General features: G+C 49.7%; 1 protein-coding gene across 1 annotated transcript in view; it reads right to left on the reverse strand.

Annotated features, from left to right (window-relative positions):
• The window catches only part of COL22A1 (collagen type XXII alpha 1 chain), a 287,201-nt gene that overhangs the window by 122,566 nt on the left and 144,103 nt on the right, over positions 1-20,532 (reverse strand). The window contains exons 22-26 of the mRNA XM_064384626.1: positions 18,126-18,179; positions 6,567-6,620; positions 5,797-5,850; positions 2,853-2,906; positions 1,581-1,634 (exon numbers count right to left, since the gene is read on the reverse strand). Of these exons, the coding sequence (XP_064240696.1) occupies positions 1,581-1,634; positions 2,853-2,906; positions 5,797-5,850; positions 6,567-6,620; positions 18,126-18,179 (270 nt within the window). The remainder of the gene's footprint in view (positions 1-1,580; positions 1,635-2,852; positions 2,907-5,796; positions 5,851-6,566; positions 6,621-18,125; positions 18,180-20,532) is intronic.

Consider the following 20,532-nt stretch of genomic DNA (forward strand, 5'->3'; position numbering starts at 1 on the left):
GTGAGGGCTGAGTTCTTAGGATCTGGAATCCGGGAAGTGGGAGGCTCACAGTGGCTCTTGGTAAGAAAGCCACTTGGCTCAAGCTGTCTTGCTTGAGACACCCTGGGTGCAATTTAATATGTGTTTTTTTTCTGCCTGATTTTAATTTGGTCTTTTAAAAATGACCACTTTAAGAAAGAGTGAAACAATAGGGAACACAAGGGCCCAGGATGTGCCCACCAGCACCTTCACCTGCCAACAAAGGGATGCCCTGAGGTGTGCCCTCCCGCAGGGTCAGTGTCCCCCACTATGTGGGGTCCAGGCCACTCCTGTGCTCTGGCCGGGCTGAAGTTGTTCATGCATTCTCCATCCAGCAAGCCTGTACTCCGTATCTAAGCAGTGTCTGCCTGTGGGCGGGGAGTGGGAGGTGCAGAGTTGACTAAGACCCGGTCACTGCACTTCAATAGTACATACCTCAGTAGAGCGGGAGACCCCACTTAGAATAGAGATCACTTAGAATAGCAAGTGGAGGGTGGGAGGAGCAGAACCCCCCACAATCTCCTGTCCGGCCACTGTCTCCTCAAAACCACAGGTTTTCATAGTACACACACACAAACACACACATGCACACTCACACCACACATACATGGTCCAGCCCTCTCTTTCGTGTGCACAGCATTCCGAGCCCAGGCCAAATCTGAGACGTTGAACCAGGGGCCATGAGGTAAAATATGATCCTGCAGCCCATCAGAAAAGTCTCGCAGGGCAGCAGTCACTCCTGGAGGGAGCCTGGGCAAAGCGTGGCCATCAACACAGGGCAATGGGGGCTCTCCACTCGCAGAGGGCGCAGGGGGGCTCTCCACTCTCAGAGGGCGCAGGGGGGCTCTCCACTCTCAGAGGGCGCAGGGGGGGCTCTCCACTCTCAGAGGGTGCAGGGGGGCTCTCCACTCTCAGAGGGCACAGGGGGGCTCTCCACTCGCAGAGGGCGCAGGGGGGCTCTCCACTCGCAGAGGGCGCAGAGGGGCTCTCCACTCGCAGAGGCTGCCCTGTCCAAGTCACACTTTGCTACCCACGAGAAGCTGGCCCGAGAAGGCTGAACCCTACAGATTGCATCTGCCAGTTTGCCTTGCCTTCTGACTTTCTGTAGGGTCAAGGCGTTAAGAAGCATTGCAGTGGAGGTAGAACACAGTTGAGAGAGACAGAGTGGGGGCGGCGATGGGGGGAGGGCACGAGCTGTCAGTATATTTGTTCCTCTTGTTCCCTCCCTGCCAGGATAAGCCAGACAGTGGTGATGTTCTTCTTCCCAAGGCCACGGCTCTCACTGGAGTGGGAGCTCTCTCCTCCCGCTGCAGATCTGGGTTCCAAGGAACCACTCCCTCCTCGGGCACCTTCTGTCCTAGAGGTGGTGTTGGTTCCATTGTTGCCAGCCTCGTGTTGCCATCCTGGTTGGGTCCCTTAACCCTTCCACTTTTCAATGACCCGATTTATCTCCCACAAGGTCTCAGCTGACACAGACGCTACGATAAGTCGAGATTCACACACGACCCCAAATAGACCACTTAGAATAGCAAGCATAACAGAAAAAGAGTCAAAGTCCATACCCGAAGGCCTGGTTTTCCAGGAAGACCATCTTCCCCTCTTTCTCCTGGCTCTCCCTGTGAGGAATACACAGCAAAGTTAACAGGGGACGGGCCATGCTTGAATTAAACACACAAATACTAGGCACAGGTTGGTAAGGAAGAGAACTACCTGCACTCAGGTGGTTTTAAACGCGTTCAACTCTGCAATTACCTAACCACGGTCATCAAACATAGTCGCTCATACAGCCTCCTAGATTCTGTATTCAATAGCTGTAACTTTGATTTATAAAATATAATTGAGGAGGATTGGCACTCTTGTTGAGAGATCTAGAAAAAGGAAGATGTTGCATAAGTGCTTCCGAGAATTAGAAAAATCTTAGCCACGATCCTTAGTCTCAAAAGACAGGAAAGAAAAAAGTGCACAACATTTACAGTAAATGCCTAGAAAATTAAATTAAATCCATACTTAGTGTGGATTTTGCCATAAAGAAGCTGAGCTTCTAAGTCTGCTTATTGAAAAGGGCAGCAAATTTTCCCGTAATATCCAACAGTTGCCTTTCAAGGACTGTTGAGGTGCATACCTGAGTCTGTGTAAGCTCACCAGAAAAGAATAAAGCTCATTTGTTAAAATACTTGGATGGTTGTCTGATAACTCATTTAAAGCATTTAAACCTGTATTTGCTCTCCATTTGTTTACTATTTAACCTTGACTCTCACCTTAATCATTCTACCATAACAAGCCCCACCAGACATTGTTAAAATTGAAATCTCTTATTATGTTAGTAAGAGTATTTGGAAGTATTCCTCCTTGAAAATAAATAAATAAATAAATAATAAATGAAACATAGTTCTAACAGATCAATTTGGTTTTTTTATTTTTTTTTTTGAGACAGCATCTCACTCTGTTGCACAATCATAGCTCACTGCAGCCTCGAATTCCTGGGCTCAAGCAATCCTCCCACCTTGGCCTCCCAAGTGAATGGGAACCACAGGTGCCCACTCCCATATCGGGCTAATTCCTGCCTAGGCATCCCGAAATGCTGGGATTACGTCTGTGAAACACTGTGTCTGGCTAAATTGTAAAGCCCAGAGCTTCCAAATCCTTCCGCAGTTATCTGAGAAGGAATAAGGAGCTTTCCCCCCATGTGACTTCATAAATCCAAACATTTCAGCTGAGTCCTGATATAAGACCCAGGCAACCAACTTGTTTTAGAATTCACCAACAATCAAGAATCTCTTTCGTTTTCTGTGTTTTGGGTTCCCAAACTGGTGCCAACCCCATCAGTAACCAACCTTGGTTCCTGGCAGGCCTGGTGGTCCACTTAGCCCATCCTTTCCAGGGGGTCCCTGGGGCAAGGGGGAAAACAGGATAAAAAGGAAAGGCATATTTAGGAAAGGCTTACATTAAGTTATTTCAAACCAGGGGCTTGAAATAACTTATTTTTGCAGCCAGGATCCAGGAGGCTCAGCCCTCTACTCTCTGATCAGCGCGGCCCTGTCTCCAGAGCGACTGTGGTCTCTGACCACGTTTCCCTCTGTTACTACCGAAGCAAGTATCACCCTCTGGGCAATGTCTGATTTTCAGTACACTGGCCATGCGTGGAGGGTGGGGGTGTGGGAGGACATCTGACACATCTTGCTCTGATGGTTCCACCTCTACCCTCAGCTTCCAAGAGGCCCTGGAGACCACAATATCCACACTGCTCCTACTCTCTCCTCTCCAGAATCTCTTTTCCATCTTGTCTCTTCCTTCCCACTGCGATCGTCCCTTCCTCTTGTCCTTCAGAAAAGCACAACTTCAACCTATCGGCATGACTTGGCATGACGGCCTGTTACTTCGAATGCCAGCACTTAGGAGCTCCATGTTATATTTTCCGATGTCAGGTGTTTCCTCTACCACCGTCCTCAGGCTGTGGCAGCACAGGTGTTATTGCGGCTGGTTGCAGTGAGGAGCTGAAGGCTCGGCAGGCTGAGTGACTCGCTCAAGCTCACAGGGCTGGTGATAGGGACCCACACGGTTTAACTGGCTTGGCCCCAGGGCTCCCTCCACTACACCAGCGGACACTTTATCTTCTCCTTTTCCTCTGTGCCTTAAATGATGAGTCAGGCCACATGGGGCAGGGGGGCCGACAACACATCCTGGGGCCTGTCGGTTTTGGGGAGGCATTGTGTGGGGGGAATCGGAGCATCAAGAAGAATAGCTAATGCCTGCTGGGCTTAATACCCAGGTGATGGGTTGATCTATGCAGAAAACCACGTGCACACGTTTACCTATGTAACAAGCTTACACATCTGGCACATGCGCCCTGGAACTTAAAAGTTAAAGGGAAAAAAAAATGATGTGTCAGGCACACACACCCTTCCCCATGACCGACATTAGAGAAGACATTTCCCCAGTGGAATAGCTCCTGTGCTATTACTTTCATAGCTGTTTCATAGCTATTCACAAGTGAACGTTTTTTATAACCTGGTGATTCTTCCACCCACAGAACCTGCTGCCACCCAATTTGATTCATCTCTCCTATGCCTCCAGCTTGGACTGGCGACTAGTGAAAAGACACCCCCATGTGCACAGAGCAGGTGTCCTGGAAGACAAGGCTTTAGGAAGGCAGGAGGGAGGGTTTTTGGAGGCGTTGAGGCTGCCTGCGTCAGCGAAAGCAGGATCTTGACCGGGAGCAAATGCCAAGGCCAGAAGCTGTGCTTCAAACCTTCTGTGGCTACAGCCACGTCTTGGCAGACTAGAAATTCGCACACTGCCTTTCTTCCTCTTCTGACACGCTCCCCTTCTCTGAATGTTCACACTGATCTGCATACTTTCTGATGAGCCCTTCAGATCGGATGAGATTACTCATGTGTTTGAGCTTTCCGATGATCCTGTCACTCATGTAAAATGTTTATTGGTGGCATTGCAGTTGACTGTGTGTTTAGAAATGTTTGACGGTGATGGCGCTGTTCACGCAGTGTTCCTTCCACAGGCGATCAGTTCACCTGAGTGCCCAGCGCAGCACTTAATTCACATCCAGTGCCCTTCGGCATGCTTCACTGGAACGCAACAGAGCCGGGGTGCTGGTCCTGCAGCGAGCATAGGTCCTCTGGGCTCCTGGATCCACATTCACCCATAGATCTGTGCTCTGTGGAGAAGTGGGGAGAACTGGCCTATGTGTGACTCAACCCACTTCACCTCCGCTTCACCCCTCCTCCAGCATCAGGATCCTCCTATCTGGGGCCTTCCCCATCAGGGCTCACTGATGGAGAACCAGCTGTAAGAAAATCCCTTTAAGGTGGCCCAGAGGCCTCCTTGTGGGCAGATCATGAGATCTACCCAGGTCTCAGCCCACACTATCCATCATCCTGTCGTGAAGAGCTGCAAGCCAACTTTAACTCCTGAGACCCTCCTATATAGGGAGACATTCATGTTTTCTTTCTTTCTTTCTCTCTTTTTCTTTCTTTCCCTCTTTTCTCTTTTCTTCTTTTCTTTTCTTTTCACAGTGTTTCACTCTTGTTGCCCAGGCTGGAGTGCAATGGTGCAATCTTGTCTCACAGCAACCTCTGCCCCCCGGGTTCAAGCAATACTCCTGCCTCAGCCTCCCGAGTAGCTGCCATTACAGGCACACGCCACCATGCCCAGCTAATTTTTGTATTTTTAGTAGAAATGAGGTTTCCCCATGCTGGTCAGGCTGGTCTCAAACTCCCGACCTCAGGTTGTTTGCCTGCCTCGGCCTCCCAAAGTACTGGGATTACAGGTGTGAGCCACTGCACCTGGCAACGTTAATGTTTTCTAAGCTCCATGTGCCCCCTGAGAGCCCCAGGGTCTCTCAGTTTGCAAGGGAGAAAACATGATCAGGATTATATGGGAAGGGCTGCCCCAAAGCTCCCCACCCATTGCTTCTGGTCTCCTCTGGGTATTTCTCAAGGACAAGTGGTCATGCCTTCAGCAGCAAAGGACTCTTGAATGTGTCTTTTGGTGAAAAGAGAAACGGCAGTGGCCTGGGGACAGTGGCCCGAATCCACACCCTGGCCAGAGCACATAGGGAGTGTTCCCAGCAGATGGGGCACTAGCATAAGGGAGCCGCCACAGAAGGAAGACCCAGGCTGAGTGCCAGGGCTGCAGACCTTGCTGGCCAACGAGTCCTCAGCTCTAGGAAAGTGGTCCTGGCCAGCTGCAAGGGCTCAGTGCTGCCCGCAGAGCAATGGGGAGAGGGAGGAGGGGAGCAGGAAGAGGTTCCCAGACACTCACCGTGGGTCCAGGAGGCCCAGTCTTTCCCGGGAAGCCGATCTCTCCAGGCAGACCCTGAAAGGGGACCACAGGGACACCGTTAGCCTGACCTGTTCGGAGATCAGATCAATGACTCAACCTCTTTCCTGGCACAGGCCCAGGCCTCTGTCCGGGTCTAAGGAGGGAACCCCGGAGCCACCGTTGATCTTGGTCATCTGCTGTGAAATACGGAGTACGTCTGCGGTTAACATGTCCAAGGCTTATGTGGTCTGCAGTCAGGACCTCCTTCCTATCCACTGCCGCCCGCTGGAACAGAGGAAGCTGCCTCCCTCTGCTGATGGCGGGGCCTGCCCCACTCATTGGGTGGTATCGATTCTCCCCCTCCCCCATGTCTACTTTCAGGATACTTTTTCAGCAGCCCCCGAAAGATGGGAGGGGAAACGCTGGCAAATGCTTGCCTGGGTCCTGTTTTGCCTCAAAGCCAAATCACAACTACAGAAAGACACCTGAATGGGCAACCCCAGGCTAACATGCCTTCTACATGCCAGACTCTGGAGGCAGCCACCAAAGTGCCACATGAGCTCCAGTGATGCTCTAACCCAAAGCTTCTGAAGGTCTGAGAGTCCAGAGCCTGGTGGGGGCGGCTATGTGTCGGGGTCCTCCTGTGTGTGTTTTTGTACTGGACTTGGGCAGATAAAAGACAAGAGGCCATTCACAAAGATGTCCCCGGTTCCCACAGGTCAGGAAACCACCATCTAAGTGCGCTTGTAGAAAATCAAAGGCAGTCTTACCGGAGAACCTCCCGGTCCTGGGGGGCCTGGGACACCAGGTGGTCCTGGAGGGCCCTGTGGAGAAAGAGCATCAGGTGGGTTACAGATGGGCCCAGACCAGCCTCCTAAGGACACTGGGCATTTGACAGAGGCAAAGGGAAGGGGACAGGAGGATGAGGTGGGATTTTACTTTATTTATAATGCCTGAATTTTCAAACAAAAATAGGCAAAAACAAAAAGAAAAGACTTGAACAAAACTTTGCAAAATGCTAACATTTCGTATTTGGGTGATGGCTGTTCCATTGTCTGTAGTATTATCTATTCTGCTATATACTTAAAATGTTTGAGCATTTAATGTAAATAGACATGTGTGTGCACGTGTGCAGATACACACACGCGCGCACACACACACACACTCTGACACACACATAAAGGCCTTCCAGAAGAACGCTTCCCAATCATGAGTCATGGAGCAGAACTGGCACCAGGGTCAGAATTGCCAGGGGTGAGTAAGGAGATCTCACGCCCAGGCCTTCTGGTTGTACAGGTTTGGGGTGAGTGGGTCTCGCATCTGTACTTGTGAAGGTTCTCTTGTGATTCTACAGGGATCAGTCCTCACAGCCACTTGCCAGATGTAGACTCATATGTTATTTAAATCATTTGTGGCCTACACTTAAACTTGTGGGCATCTTCAAGGGCCAGGAACAGAAGCAGGTACTGTTAGCAAACAGAAACCCGTTAAGACCTGTTTCCAGGCTCCTGTCTTGGTTGAGGGGGAGGGTCGGGGAGGGGAAAAACATGTAGGCATATAATTATGGTAGAAAAGGGCCAGGCATGGTGGCTTACAACTGTAATCCCAGCACTTTGGAAGGCTGAGGCAGGAGGATTGCTAGAGGCCAGGAGTTTGAGACAAGACTGGGTAAAATAGCAAGATCCTATCTCTCCAGAAATAAAAAATAAAAATTAATTGGGCATAGGGGCTCTCATCTGTAGTCCCAGCTACTCAGGAGGCTGAGGCAGGAGGATTGTTTGGGGCTGGGAGCTTGGGGCTGCAGTGAGCTGTGATCATGCATTGCACTCTGGCCTGGGTGCAGAGCAACACCCTGTCTCTATTAAAAAAAAAAAAAAAACCGCCAAAAAACAAATGAAAAGACTAATGAGACTAATGGTACAACTAAACTTATGAGCACAGATCCAGGTCCAGGGGTCCTGGGACACCAGGTGGTCCTTGTACCTGGGAGTGATGCTATGCATCTGGAGGGATGACAGCAAGCAGGCAGAGAAGGTGCCTGAGTCCTAAAGAAAGCCAGAGAAATAAACAACAGATCAGGCCAAGAAAGCAGGTGGGCTGCGTTCATAACAGCCGGCTGCTGTTCAAGGTATTGCATTTTGAATGACAGCCAACAGTGCCACATGAAGACAGTGTGGGCCTGCACAGGGCAGATGGAGGCTGAGCCAGGACCTCAGAGGTGATGGGCTGTCAGGGTGAGAAGGAGCAACATCGCCGTGAAGGTCCTGGAAGTAACTGAAGGAGCACGAGAAGACGTGTGTGGTCACACGCGTGCCCAGGAAAGCAGCCTGTGGTCTGGGGAGACCGGAGGGAGGAAGGGTGGACATGGGGTTATAAGCAGGGGCCAGCTGGAATCATACAACCCCAGGACCCAGGAGGGAGTGTGGATGTGGCGTTCTGCACATATGCAGGTTCCTGACAGCCTCACGCAGGGACGCCCTCATTTTACAACAGCCAGTGACCCACAGCTGAGCCACCTTAGAAAATCAGTGGCTCTGATAAAGGGTAGCACTCTCCCAAGTGAGTTCCCCACGCCCTCCTCCCTCAGCTCCAGCACCACCGATCACTGCTCCACACAACTTCCTGGAGGTACAGATGACTTTTCTAGCTCAAGTTTCCCTCTGAATACTCCCTCCCCACCTCCCACACCTCCCTACTGAGCCATCTCCACCTTTCTGAGATGGTCTCCAAATTCCCCAGGGGAATTAATCTCTCCCTGCTCCACGCTCAAGACCAACTTAACTGTGCTGATCTGACCCACAGACCCTCGAGGACAGGCCCCTCTTGTTCCCTCTGCACCTCACACAGTGATTATCCCAGGGGGTGGCATCCAGCAGGCGCTCAGTAAATGCTTGAGCAAGTCTAGGTTTGCGTTCAGAAAGAACAACACGGCATGGCCACTAGAGGGCGAGAAACACCAAAAAATGGCAGAGGTTGCCGCATCGGTGAACTGTTCCCCTTTCTCCCTCTGGGGGCACCCGTGAGTCAAAAAGCAGGCGCAGACGGGACCATTTACTGAACAGGACTTGGGGACACCTGGACCTAGTTTTCTCAGCGGCTCGCTCAGTGCTGTCAAGTCTTGCGGGGTAGCATCTTCCGTCATCGAAGACATTGGTTCACGGCTGGAGCAACGGAGGGGCAGGCAGGGCTGCGGGGTGCCCTGGGCATGTTCCAATCTGGGTGCTCCCTAATGGACAAGGGCTGCTGGAAAGCCTTAAAGAAGCCTCTGGGTCCCGCTCTAATTTCGGCTAGCCTTACTGCCTCCACGGGCTGCTCGCGCCTGCAGTGACACTCAGAGCTCCCACACACTCCAGAGGCACATGCCAGGCAATCTTTTTTCTGAGATAGGGTCTTGCTCTGTTGCCCAGGCTGGAGTGCAGTGGTGTCATCATAGCTCACTGCAGCCTCCAATTCCTGGGCTCAAGTGATCCTCCCGCCTCAGCCTCTTGAGTAGCTGGGACTACAGGCACCTGCTACCATGCCTGTCTAATTTTATATTTTGTAGAGACAGGGTCTTGCTATATTGCACAGAACTCCTGGGCTCAAGCAATCCTCTGCTTCAGCCCCCCAAAGTGCTGGGGTTACAGGGGTGACAGGTGATCTGTTTTTACCTCAACATGGTCTTTGAGGGCCCCACAGCACCCCAAGCCCACAGAGTATATCGGAGGGCCATTCCCGACCACACAGGAGTCTCTTTGTTGGCAGTTTGAATGAGCAATTCAGTTCTCTTCCCTCCTTAAATTTCCAAGGATGCTGATGGTCTCTGGAGTGTTCTGCGCTTTTTCAAAACAGTGAGCCCAGGAAGGCGGCCCCTGACCAGCCCTTTGCTCTGGCCCTTGCAATCACCCCTGCTGCTGCTCGCTAGTTCTGGAGTCTCACGGCATGTTAGAGGCGATGGCTCTTCAGTATTCACCTAGTGGAAATGAAACCTCCTTGTCTGACAGTGAAGAGAACTGGGCCTAGAGAGGGTGAGGACCCTCCTGAGGTCACACGGCCATCAACTCTGGCTGCTGCAGACACATCTGGAGAACCTGTCACACATGCAAATACACAGAATCGTTTAGATTCAGAGGCCGCAGATCGGGGACAGGCTTCAAAGGTCAGTGACTTTTGAGACACCAAATAATTCTGATGAGCTGCTGGGTTGGGTATGACTGGTCTATGCCAGCTTCATACTCCACCATCACCACCTCTAGCACTGCTGATGAGGCTGTGAGCAGAACAGCCCAGGAAGAAACACAACCCAGGAGGGAGAAGAAACCAGACAGGCAGGACAAGGGGCTCGGCCACCTCCATTCAGCGTTTGCTTTGCCTGTGCTTCATACACCGCCTAATTCTAGCCCTCCCTCTGGTCATGGGAGGCTGGGCTTCTTCATACCACTTTACAGAGGAGGAAGATGAAGTGATATTAGATAAGGCTCATATGTGGATACAGCACCCTGATCCCTTCCCTCCTCCCAAGCGCAGCACCCCAGGCTTGCAAACTGTCTGCACAGTCCCCACTCGGGGGCATGGGTCTCACCCTCCTGTTACAGCCCCTTTCCTCCCTTTAACACAATGTGATCTCCTAAAAGACTCTTTGCATGCTAAGGGGGACTAGAACTTAGGGCCTGAAATGTGGGTTTGAAGATCTCAAAGCCTATCTCCTTGGTAAGACCACAGCACCTGGTTCCATGCTATGCACACAGTAGAGGCTGAATAACTGTCTGCTTGTTTGGTGCTGTACACTTAGGAATGAGAGTGAAATCCTACCTAGTCGTTAAACCTAGCCACTGCAGTAGCCACTTCCAGAAGCAGCTGGAAGCAGCAACTGTCAGAGTCTGGAAACCTCTTCAAAGAGGGATCACAAAAAGGGTGAGGTGACCTGCTTCCAGCCCCTTTTCCAGTTTACAGGGGACCTGCGCACAAGTCCAGGTGGGAAATGCTGGGTGCAGTCACAAGAGGAAACAGCCCTCGGGATGCAGTTGTGGCCAGTCTGCCCCTGGACCATGTTCTGCCTTCCAATGGCCACAGAGAGCCACACAGTGGTGGCAGAAACTCTAAAGAGAGCAGCCGCCTCGCCCTGGGGGTTACAGTCAGCCTTGTCCTGATTATCAGATAGGTCCGCTTTGTTTATGACACAGCCTCAGGCCAGCCGTGGGGAGGGCTGGTGGAGGAGGGAGGGTGGGCAGGACCATGGACTCAAGGGCCTTTCAGCCCACGGCTGGGATAGCTATTTCTACTTTACCACTCCCCCAAAGGGAAGGGAGGAAATTTAACTTCCTGAAGCACAGACTATTCCCCTGGCATCCTGCAAGGACTTTGTCCATATTACTGCAAGGCACCTGCCCATGCGCAAATCCCTGCACTCGGGGTCTGGGAAGATTCACACCTCGGATGGAAGAGTTGAGTGTCGATATGTGACAGGCTGTGGGTGATGGATTTAAAGGAGAGGGGCAGTGGGCAGGCACAGCTTTGAGCCTTAAAGCCAGGGACCTGCACTATCCCAGAACACCTGGGAGAAGTTATCCCTGGAGACCCAGCATGGTGGTGGGCAGGGCTCCTCCCTGCAGCCAATGCTATGAGGTACCACTGTGTTCTCTCTGGGGTCTTAAGACAACTCAGTCCTCCACGCCAGAAAATTACAGACTAGTAAGACGAATAAAACACAGGCCTCTGGTCTCCCGGGAAAAGCATCAGAGGGCTTGGGATTCAAAGGCAGGGTTATATTTTGAGCAGCTGTGTGACTTAGGCAAGGGATTTGGTTTCTAAAAATATACAGTAGGTACAAAAATACTTTCTTTGCAGAATTGTTTTGTATAAAAACCATGGCTTCCGGCATGTAGCAGGATTCATGAGATACCTGTTGAACTGAATGAAAACAGAGACAAAAGAGGTGCTGGAAGGCCACGGAGCTCAGAGGCAGGCATGTGGAGAAATCAGGAGCATCTCAAAAAGTGGGGTGAGCTTGGTGTGCAGAGGGCAGTGGAGTAGGAGAAAAAGGAAGCCACAGGACGATGGGGCGGCTGAGCCACGGCTGGGGGGCAGGGGGAGGGAGGAAGAGAGGCACCCCTGGTGCAGGAAAGATAAGGCTTTGTCTTTGAGGGAGCACAGAAATAATCGAGGTGGCCTAAAAGAGTGACACAAAAAGACTTACGCTTAGAAAGACACATTTCTAGTGTCCCTAGCAGCCAATGGTAAGATGAAATTTTCCAAGATGAGACCATGAGATAGTCAACTATGAAAGCAGGCAGAATGCAGCCAGGGCCGGCACTGGAGGAAGGTGATGGGGGAGTGATGCAGACAGACCAGGGGCAGGTCTAAGCCAGAGCTCAGTGGTCAGGCAGGGACCAGCTGGACTGGGACTGGGACTCAACCTGAAACCTCAAAGGAGGAGGGGAGTGGGCAGGTGTGTGGGTTCGGATTCTGCAGGGGAGTGGGCAGGTGTGTGGGTTGGAATTCTGCAGGGGAGTGGGCAGGTGTGTGGGTTCGGATTCTGCAGGGGAGTGGGCAGGTGTGTGGGTTGGAATTCTGCAGGGGAGTGGGCAGGTGTGTGGGTTCGGATTCTGCAGGGGAGTGGGCAGGTGTGTGGGTTTGAATTCTGCAAGGGAGTGGCAGGTGTGTGGGTTTGGATTCTGCAGGGGAGTGGGCAGGTGTGTGGGTTGGAATTCTGCAGGGGAGTGGCAGGTGTGTGGGTTCGGATTCTGCAGGGGAGTGGGCAAGTGTGTGGGTTTGGATTCTGCAGGGGAGTGGGCAGGTGTGTGGGTTTGGATTCTGCAGGGAGTGGCCGGTGTGTGGGTTTGGATTCTGCAGGGGAGTGGCAGGTGTGGGGGTTTGGTGTAGGGGATGATGGATTCAAGTTTTATCTATTTGATGTGTTTGGTTAAAAGATCTGCAGGGCCTGAGAGAGAGAGAGAGAGAGAGATTTCTGGGGAGGGTAACTGTGAATGTAAACAGAGTGCTGGTCTACCCGTGTTGCTGTTTGCTGAGGGATTCCAGAAAGCTCTTGCATTTTCCAGATAAGAGAACACTCTGTAACAGAGGCCCAACATCATCTCAGCTTTCTTGGATGACATAATGGCGCTTCAGCATCTTCCATGGCCTTGGGGGACCTAATCATGAGGTTCAATAGCTACTGTTGAATTTGGACCAACCTTCCTTGGCCTTCTGATTAATCAGTACCCTCATTTCATGTCTGTTTTTTCTCTTGGAAATTAAGTTGAACAATACCTCAAACAGAATAGCCATTGGAGTTACCTCATTGGTAAGCTTCCCGATGAAACCAGAAGACTAATTAATTGCAAAATCATAAGAAAGCAACATTGAACTGGTTTTCTATTTTTTTCTGTATATACTTGAATGGCATTTGGGTTTCTAGGACTAGAAAGCCCCATTTCCTCTCCACTTCCTCCCACAAAAAAAAAAAAAAAGAAAGAAAACGGAAAAAGAAACTTCTAGAAAGCCAAAGATTCTACACATTATTGTCCTTTTATAGACAAAGATATTCGAGTTTCCCGTCTTTCAAGGAAGAATGGGACTACAGGAAGGTTGAGAACAAATCGCGAGAAGCGGCACCGTCAGGAACACTGGTGGGTGCTGCAGGCAAGTCACTCCTCCCGTGCGGGCCTGGGAACAGACAGGTAGAAACTGATGTGAAAGGAAATCTAGGACTTTGGTTGAGGATGGCTTGGGTCAAATCCCAGGTGGCCTCATACTACATCCATAGACTTGGACAGTGGATTTCGCCTCTCAGAGCCTTCATCTTCAGCTGCCATAAAATGGTTGGGGGCCCCTTCCTCCAATCAGTATGTGTGGATTAAAGAAGTGTGAACTAGCTCAGAACACCGGAGGAATTCACAAATGTGACTTCTCTTTCTTCTCCTTTAATCATTAACAAAATATCTAAACAACCAATTCATCTAATTATTAATGAGTAACAAATTAGTCAATAGACATAAATGTTAACAACAAAATACATGGCTTTTCATTATTAGTAATGAAAACAACTAAGTAATGAACCACTTATTAATTAGCCAATCAGTCCAATTATAAATAAAACAACATTTGATCCCTGTAATACTACAGTGACTAAACAACTATTTAATATGATTAGTACTTACAATGATGATGCATGAACAACTAATTAACCTAATTATCATTAATAAAGAATAATTATTCCTAATAACCACCTAGTTCCAATTGGATTTATAAAGTTAGATGGAATTTGAAGATGCATGAAAATTACTTGCATAAATTAGCATGGCAATCAAATTCCTTCATGACTTGGATATGTTTATTTTGGGGGGAAGCTGTTCAGAATTTGTGAGTCCTCCTCTGAGATGGTGGATCCCTGTAGCACTAGCCCTTATGACTTCTCACCTCAATGGGTTTCTGCACAGAGGCCCAGGGCCACAGCCCACCCAGCCTCCTCTTGGGCCAAGCCCTCCCCTGCCTGCATTTCCACCAATTCAAGGGACTTCATCCTGAGCACAGCACCAAGCAGCACTGCCTGTGCATAAACACTTGACCAGGCCAGACACAGATTTCCAATTTTCCTAAAAGGCTGCCAGGATACAGGAGTCGCCACATAGGACATCCTGGTTGTATAGATTTATTATAGAATTTTCCAGCAGGTGGAATATTTCATTTTGAAAGAAAGGCATGAAAAGCATCTTATAGGATTCTAGCCACCCCAGGGGTTCGCATGCTCTGAGATGGCAGTGTGGCTCTTCCCATAACACAAAGTTAATTAAACTCTCTGAGCTTGGTTTCTCTGGATTTTAAATGAGGGTAAGCATATTTTGCTCACAGGCAGTTATAAGGAATAGACACGATTATCTGTGAAAGCTAAAGAGAATGCCTGGCAACAGCAGAAACTCAACACACAGGTTTTCCTTTACTTCTCCCCACTGCTCTTTGAGGGATAGGCCGCATGGGATCAGCCTTGGTTTTCCGGGTCAGTGTCAATCAAGATCCTGCTCTGGGCCTCCAGAGCCTTGACTTCCTCTCCAAATCTCAGCTCAGTGGATTCTCCTTCCAGATTAATCCTGTGTTTTTGTTTGATGATGTTTTGACATCCCGAGGCCTCATGGATGCAGGGAGGGCCTTCCCCTCCCAGGGGTAGCTAATTCCTAGAGATCGCAAAGGACTTGCTGGAGAGTAGGACCCCGATATGCAAACTGGCCAATCCCTAGTCCACACCCCCACCACCTCCTTCAATCAGGCTCCTGTAGTCTGGGACAGGACACTACCTCTCTGACCTAAATCACCCCTGGACCAGGTACTAGACCGTGAGAAACCACCCCTACAGCTTGAAGCCTGTGGAAATTATTCAAAACTGTCCAATGCTAAGCCTGCTCAGCAACTGACCCTGCCTCGGCCTTGCCTTCCCTTGAAAACCACAATAGAGGCTCCTACCACGTCTGCCTTTCACTCTATCTGCCTTTGAACTGCCTCTGGTGCAACCCTGGCAGCCCTGCAGGAAACAGACACTCCCGTCCATGGAAACTGTGAGGAGCAAACCACCTCCATGATGGCCAGCTCCTGATCTGTTGGCCTCACCCTACCTAAATAAATAGGTTCAGATGAAAACACCTTCTCTATCCACGTCTCTTTCTGGCCCATTAATGTGTGAATCCTCATGGTGTAGACTGCAGCCACTTAGATTTGACATCACAGGAGCTGAATCTGGTACTCAGTGTGTACTTAATAAAAACCTGTTGAATGAATAAATCCATGAATGAACAAACAAATAAATGGTAAGTAGGAGAAAACAGAGGCCAGACCGAGGCAAGGTAGACACATGGATATGTCAGAAAGAATGACTCAGAGGAAATGGCTGAGATGCATAGAAACCCAAACTCCTGCTGTGGAGAAATAGGAATGCTTTTACACTGTTGGTGGGAGTGCAAATTAGTTCAACCATTGTGGAAGACAGTGTGGTGCTTCCTCAAGGATCTAGAACCAGAAATACCATTTGACCCAGCAATCATTCTACTATAAAGACACATGCACACACGTGTGTATTGCAGCACTATTTACAATAGCAAAGACTTGGAACCAACCTAAATGCCCATCAATGATAGACTGGATAAAGAAAATGTGGCACATATATACCATGGAATACTAAGCAGCCATAAAAAAGGATGAGTTCATGTCCTTTGCAGGGACACAGATGAAGTTGGAAGCCATCATTCTCAGCAAACTAACACAGGAACAGAAAACCAAACATCTCATGTTTTCATTCATAAGTGGGAGTTGAACAATGAAAACACATGGACACAGGGAGGGGAACAAGACACACCAGGGCCTGTCAGGGGGTGGGGGCAAGGGGAGGGAGAGCATTATGACAAATCCTTAATGCATGTGGGGCTTAAAACCTAGATGATGAGTTGATAGGTACAGTAAACCACCATGGCATGTGTATACCTATGTAACAAACCTGCACATTCTGCACATGTATCCCAGAACGTAAAGTAAAATAAAATTGAAGAAAGAAACCTGGCCTCTTAGCATAAGAGTGGCTGACCTGAACACAGCTTTAATTCCATCAGGCAGTGGCCCCATCCAGACCACCAGGTGGTACATACTGCAAATGTTATATTGCCTGGTTCTGAACCATTGAGATTCCTGAACACATCAGGGTGCACGATTACAGGGTGCAAATCCCTGCCATGAAAAGCCTGGCAATATTTATATCTATAGCACTCAGCTCAGTATCTGGCATTCAGTAAGGATTTACTGAAAGAAAATGACTTCAAAGTTAAAAATGAAAGAACGAAATCTCTTTTCCCAGATAGCAAACAAAGAGTTGTCAGGGAAAAAAATTATAGCTTAAAATAATTTGATAGAGCTGCATTGATGATGAATTTAAAAATATACAAGGTTGGCTTGCTATGAAGCAAGGTAATAAAACAAAGGCAAAACCCACTCTATTTTTCATTATTAACAGCAAAATGCCACAGTGAATGAGAAATATTTAGAAAACTGTGAATTATGATGGATCGCATATTCTTATTTCCTGCTGCATCCCGACCTGAAGGAAGGGTGCAGAAATGAAGTCTCAGATTGCATCCAAGGTGCCATCTTTCACTAGAATGCTTTCATGTCAGCCAGCAGGAAAAACTGGCTTCCGAAGTGCAGTGAGCAGTGTTTTCCGGATGAGTGCCTCCCTGCCAATGTGGGAAGGACAGTGTGACCGCCACTCCGGGGAGCTGCTGTGGAGGTGGGGCTGTCCAGTCCCAGGTGGTGCTGAAGCCAGCTGCTTCACTGCAACTCCGTAAGGACCTAACAGAAGAGCCCAGCAGTGACTCATGCCCACCTGCTTGGTGCCAAAGAGGCCAAGAGAACGGGGACAGCCATGTCTGTCTATGCCCTGTTTGCTATGCCTTAGGACCTCATTATCACCTCTCACAGTCCCTGCTCTTCTCCTCAACCTCCAGGTCTGTCCTCCTTTTTTATTTGTACTAGTATTTTTAACAAATGATGAACTGAAGTCCAGAAGGTTGAGTCACTTATCCAAGATCCCTCAAAACCAGAAAGTGACGAGCGCTGAGCCTGGGTCTCTCCTGTTCCTTCTGTGCCTTCTGCTTGCTGGTCCTGCTTCATCATGAATGACCTGGAGGACCTCTGTGATTGGGGGCTTAACCCCATCACTTTACAGATGGGGAAACTGAGGCCCGGGCAGGGAAGGTCTTGGCCAATGTCCCGGTGTTTTGGAAGACAGACTGAGACCCAGACCCAGTGGCCGCCCCTTTTGGTTTTCTGGCCTCTGTGGCTGATCCCCTTACAACTCTTGCTGGGTTCATCCTCCTATCCCTGCTGCTCCATGCCCTGCACTCTGGCAGCGCCACATGCTGCCCGATTCCTGCCCAGCACTGCACTTGGTGCAACAGGTCCCTGCAGAGCTGTGCCCCAGAGAAGCTCCTCTCGCCCCAGCCTGGCTGGCAGTGCCTTGTCTACCAAGGGGAGACAAGACTCCTCATGGCTGATTTCCCCACCACCTCGTCCTGCAATCCCCCCTTGCCTCCCAGCACTTCCCTTTCTCCTAGGACTGCTCATCACTCTTGTCATCCCCATCTGTCTCCTCCAGATGGAAATTCCTCCAGGACTGCAAACAGTGGTCATTCAGCTCCCGTACAGGATGGCAGAGGAGGAGGAGGGAGGACACGTGACCCACTGGCTGTTCTTTTTAATACTTTGATGAGGTGACCAGCAGGATTCTGGCTATCCACCTGAGAGCTACTGCCTGGTCATTTATTTGATCAGAGAAAAGCACCGTTGCTATGGAAGAGCACGTAAAAGGTAGTTACCTGCGGCCCCAGCAATCCAGGGATTCCAGGTGGTCCCACGTCACCTTTCTTTCCCTGAGTGTAAAAGAAGAAGCTAAAATTAACAAGCAGGCAATCATCACCTAGAGCTGGTTTAATAGTGAGTCTCGGTGGACATTTGGGTCTTCATCACTCTCAACCTCCCGGATAAACAACTGTCCCTTGGAAATCCCCCACAGAGGAGCAATGTGGGATCAGAAGAACGACTCAGGCTTTGGGGTCAGGAGCAAGGCTTTGGATCCCAGCTCTGTAACTTAAATGTGCTTGGTAATACATGGCCCCGTATTCAAAAGGCACAGAAAGGAATACCTGAGAAAAGTCTCCTTTTAATCCCAGTCTCAGCCACTCAGTTCCTTTCCTTGGCTCATCTTACCAGATGTTGGTTAGTTCTCCCAGAGATATTTTTTGCATTGGTAAGCCTTCCACATGCACACACACAAACACACACACTCCCCCGTCCCCCTTTCCTTCACAAATTTCAGCATGCCATTCAATCTGTTAAACTTTGCTTTTTTGTTTCCATTTAATTTGTCTGAGCCGGATCCCACATCACATGGAGAGTTGCTGGGATCCTTTACACAGATGCATGGCTTTCCCTGTGAGAATCATTTGTGATGCACTGAAACAATCCCCTCCTCATGGCCAGGTAAGTTACTCAGGGCATCTCTGCTCTTCTGCTGTGCGAATCCACACTTCAGTGCATGCAGGCTCAGTATCCAGTAGGGTGACGTTGTGGGGTGACCTAAGGCCATCTCCTTAAACAGGGGTAAGGTGTGTGTTGGTTAGTTTAATTCATACAATGTGGTAATGGCATACACCGTATAACAGAGGTTATCTGAAGGACAGAGTACAGCCCTTTTAGTTTAATTCATACAATGTAGTAATGGCATACACTGTAAAACAGAGGTTATCTGAAGGACAGAGTACAGCCCTTTTGGGCTTTGTCCTGGAGGTTTTCTTGATTAAATAAAAGCACTGACATCAGAATTGAAGGTGAAAGGGGACCTTGAGTAAGATCTGCGTTTTGAGCGCCTGTTTGTGCTAGACTCACGTTCTAGTTCTTCCCACACGGTCCTTTCTTAATTTGTTCTGCAAGAGGACCCTAGAACACCCATGTTCTCACCCCATCGATGGGTGTGCAAACCGAGGCTCAGAGCTCATGTCTCCATTGTTGCACAGCAAGTAAGGGGCAGAGCTCAGACCACATCCAGTTCCATGTGGGCCTGAAGCCTGTGCCAGTGATGCTGGCTTCTCACGGCTCCGAAGATGATTAAAAGGGATGCCCCAGGCTGGAGTGCAATGGCGCGATCTCGGCTCACCGCAATCTCCACCTCCCAGGTTCAGGCAATTCTCCTGCCTCAGCCTCCTGAGTAGCTGGGATTACAGGCACGCACCACCATGCCCAGCTAATTCTTTTTGTATTTTTAGTAGAGACGGGGTTTCACTATGTTGACCAGGATGGTCTCGATCTCTTGACCTCGTGATCCGCCCACCTCGGCCTCCCAAAGTGCTGGGATTACAGGCGTGAGCCACCGCGCCCGGCCTAAAAGGGATGCTTTCTACAAAATAACTCTAAGGGTATCTATGAGACGTAAAACTTGATGTCATCCTCCCCTCTCATTCGGCAACTCTGGCCCTCTTCTCTCTGCCCCTTGCTGATTCTTATCTCCACTGTCCCAGGACCCCCAACTCAGGGACACTCCTAAGGCCTTTTTCTTACCTTAGACCGTGCCCCCTCCATCCCACTGTTTCCCTACTGATCCCCATCTTTCTCATTCCATCCCTCTCTCCATCCCTTCTTTCCTCTCCCTCCTCTCTTCCTTTCTTCCTTCCCTCCTTTTTCCCTTCCTCCCATATTTAATGAACAACTAGTATGTGTTGAGCTTAGGAAACAGGCTTTGTGATACCTCTACCCGCAACCTCCCAAAAACAGCCCTTCCCCAGGCGCAATGGGCTATGCAGCGCTGCTGTACTCTCCTGCCTCCACTTCAGAACCCCACCATCAAACCAAGGCCCATCTTAGCACATAATCCTCCAGGAGGCTGCTGCCACTTTGTTAAGGGAACAAAAGTATCAGAGTTGGACATGAGGGAAGTCTGGTGGAGCTCAGAGGCAAGTGTTCTTTAAGGAGCTTCAAGTCCTGAAATCCAGGGGTCTCACACATTAGACTTAGCCCACTGTGGCTGAAAGTGGAAGATAAAGCTCTGCTCCTCTCTCCTGCTTAGTTGTCCACTCACTCAGTCCCCCTGAATGCTGAGCTCTGGGCATACCGGCAGGACTAAGGCATGGCCTCTGCCCATAGGGGCTCACAGTTTGCTGAGAAGGCAGACGGAAGACTGTGTAATGACCACACAGCCTGTGCTGGGCATTCAGAAGCATCAGGAGCTCC

The sequence above is a fragment of the Aotus nancymaae genome, unplaced genomic scaffold (assembly GCF_030222135.1).
Source record: "Aotus nancymaae isolate 86718 unplaced genomic scaffold, 86718_ANA_hifiasm-v0.15.2.pri h1tg000036l, whole genome shotgun sequence".
In the NCBI taxonomy this organism is placed as follows: domain Eukaryota; kingdom Metazoa; phylum Chordata; class Mammalia; order Primates; family Aotidae; genus Aotus; species Aotus nancymaae.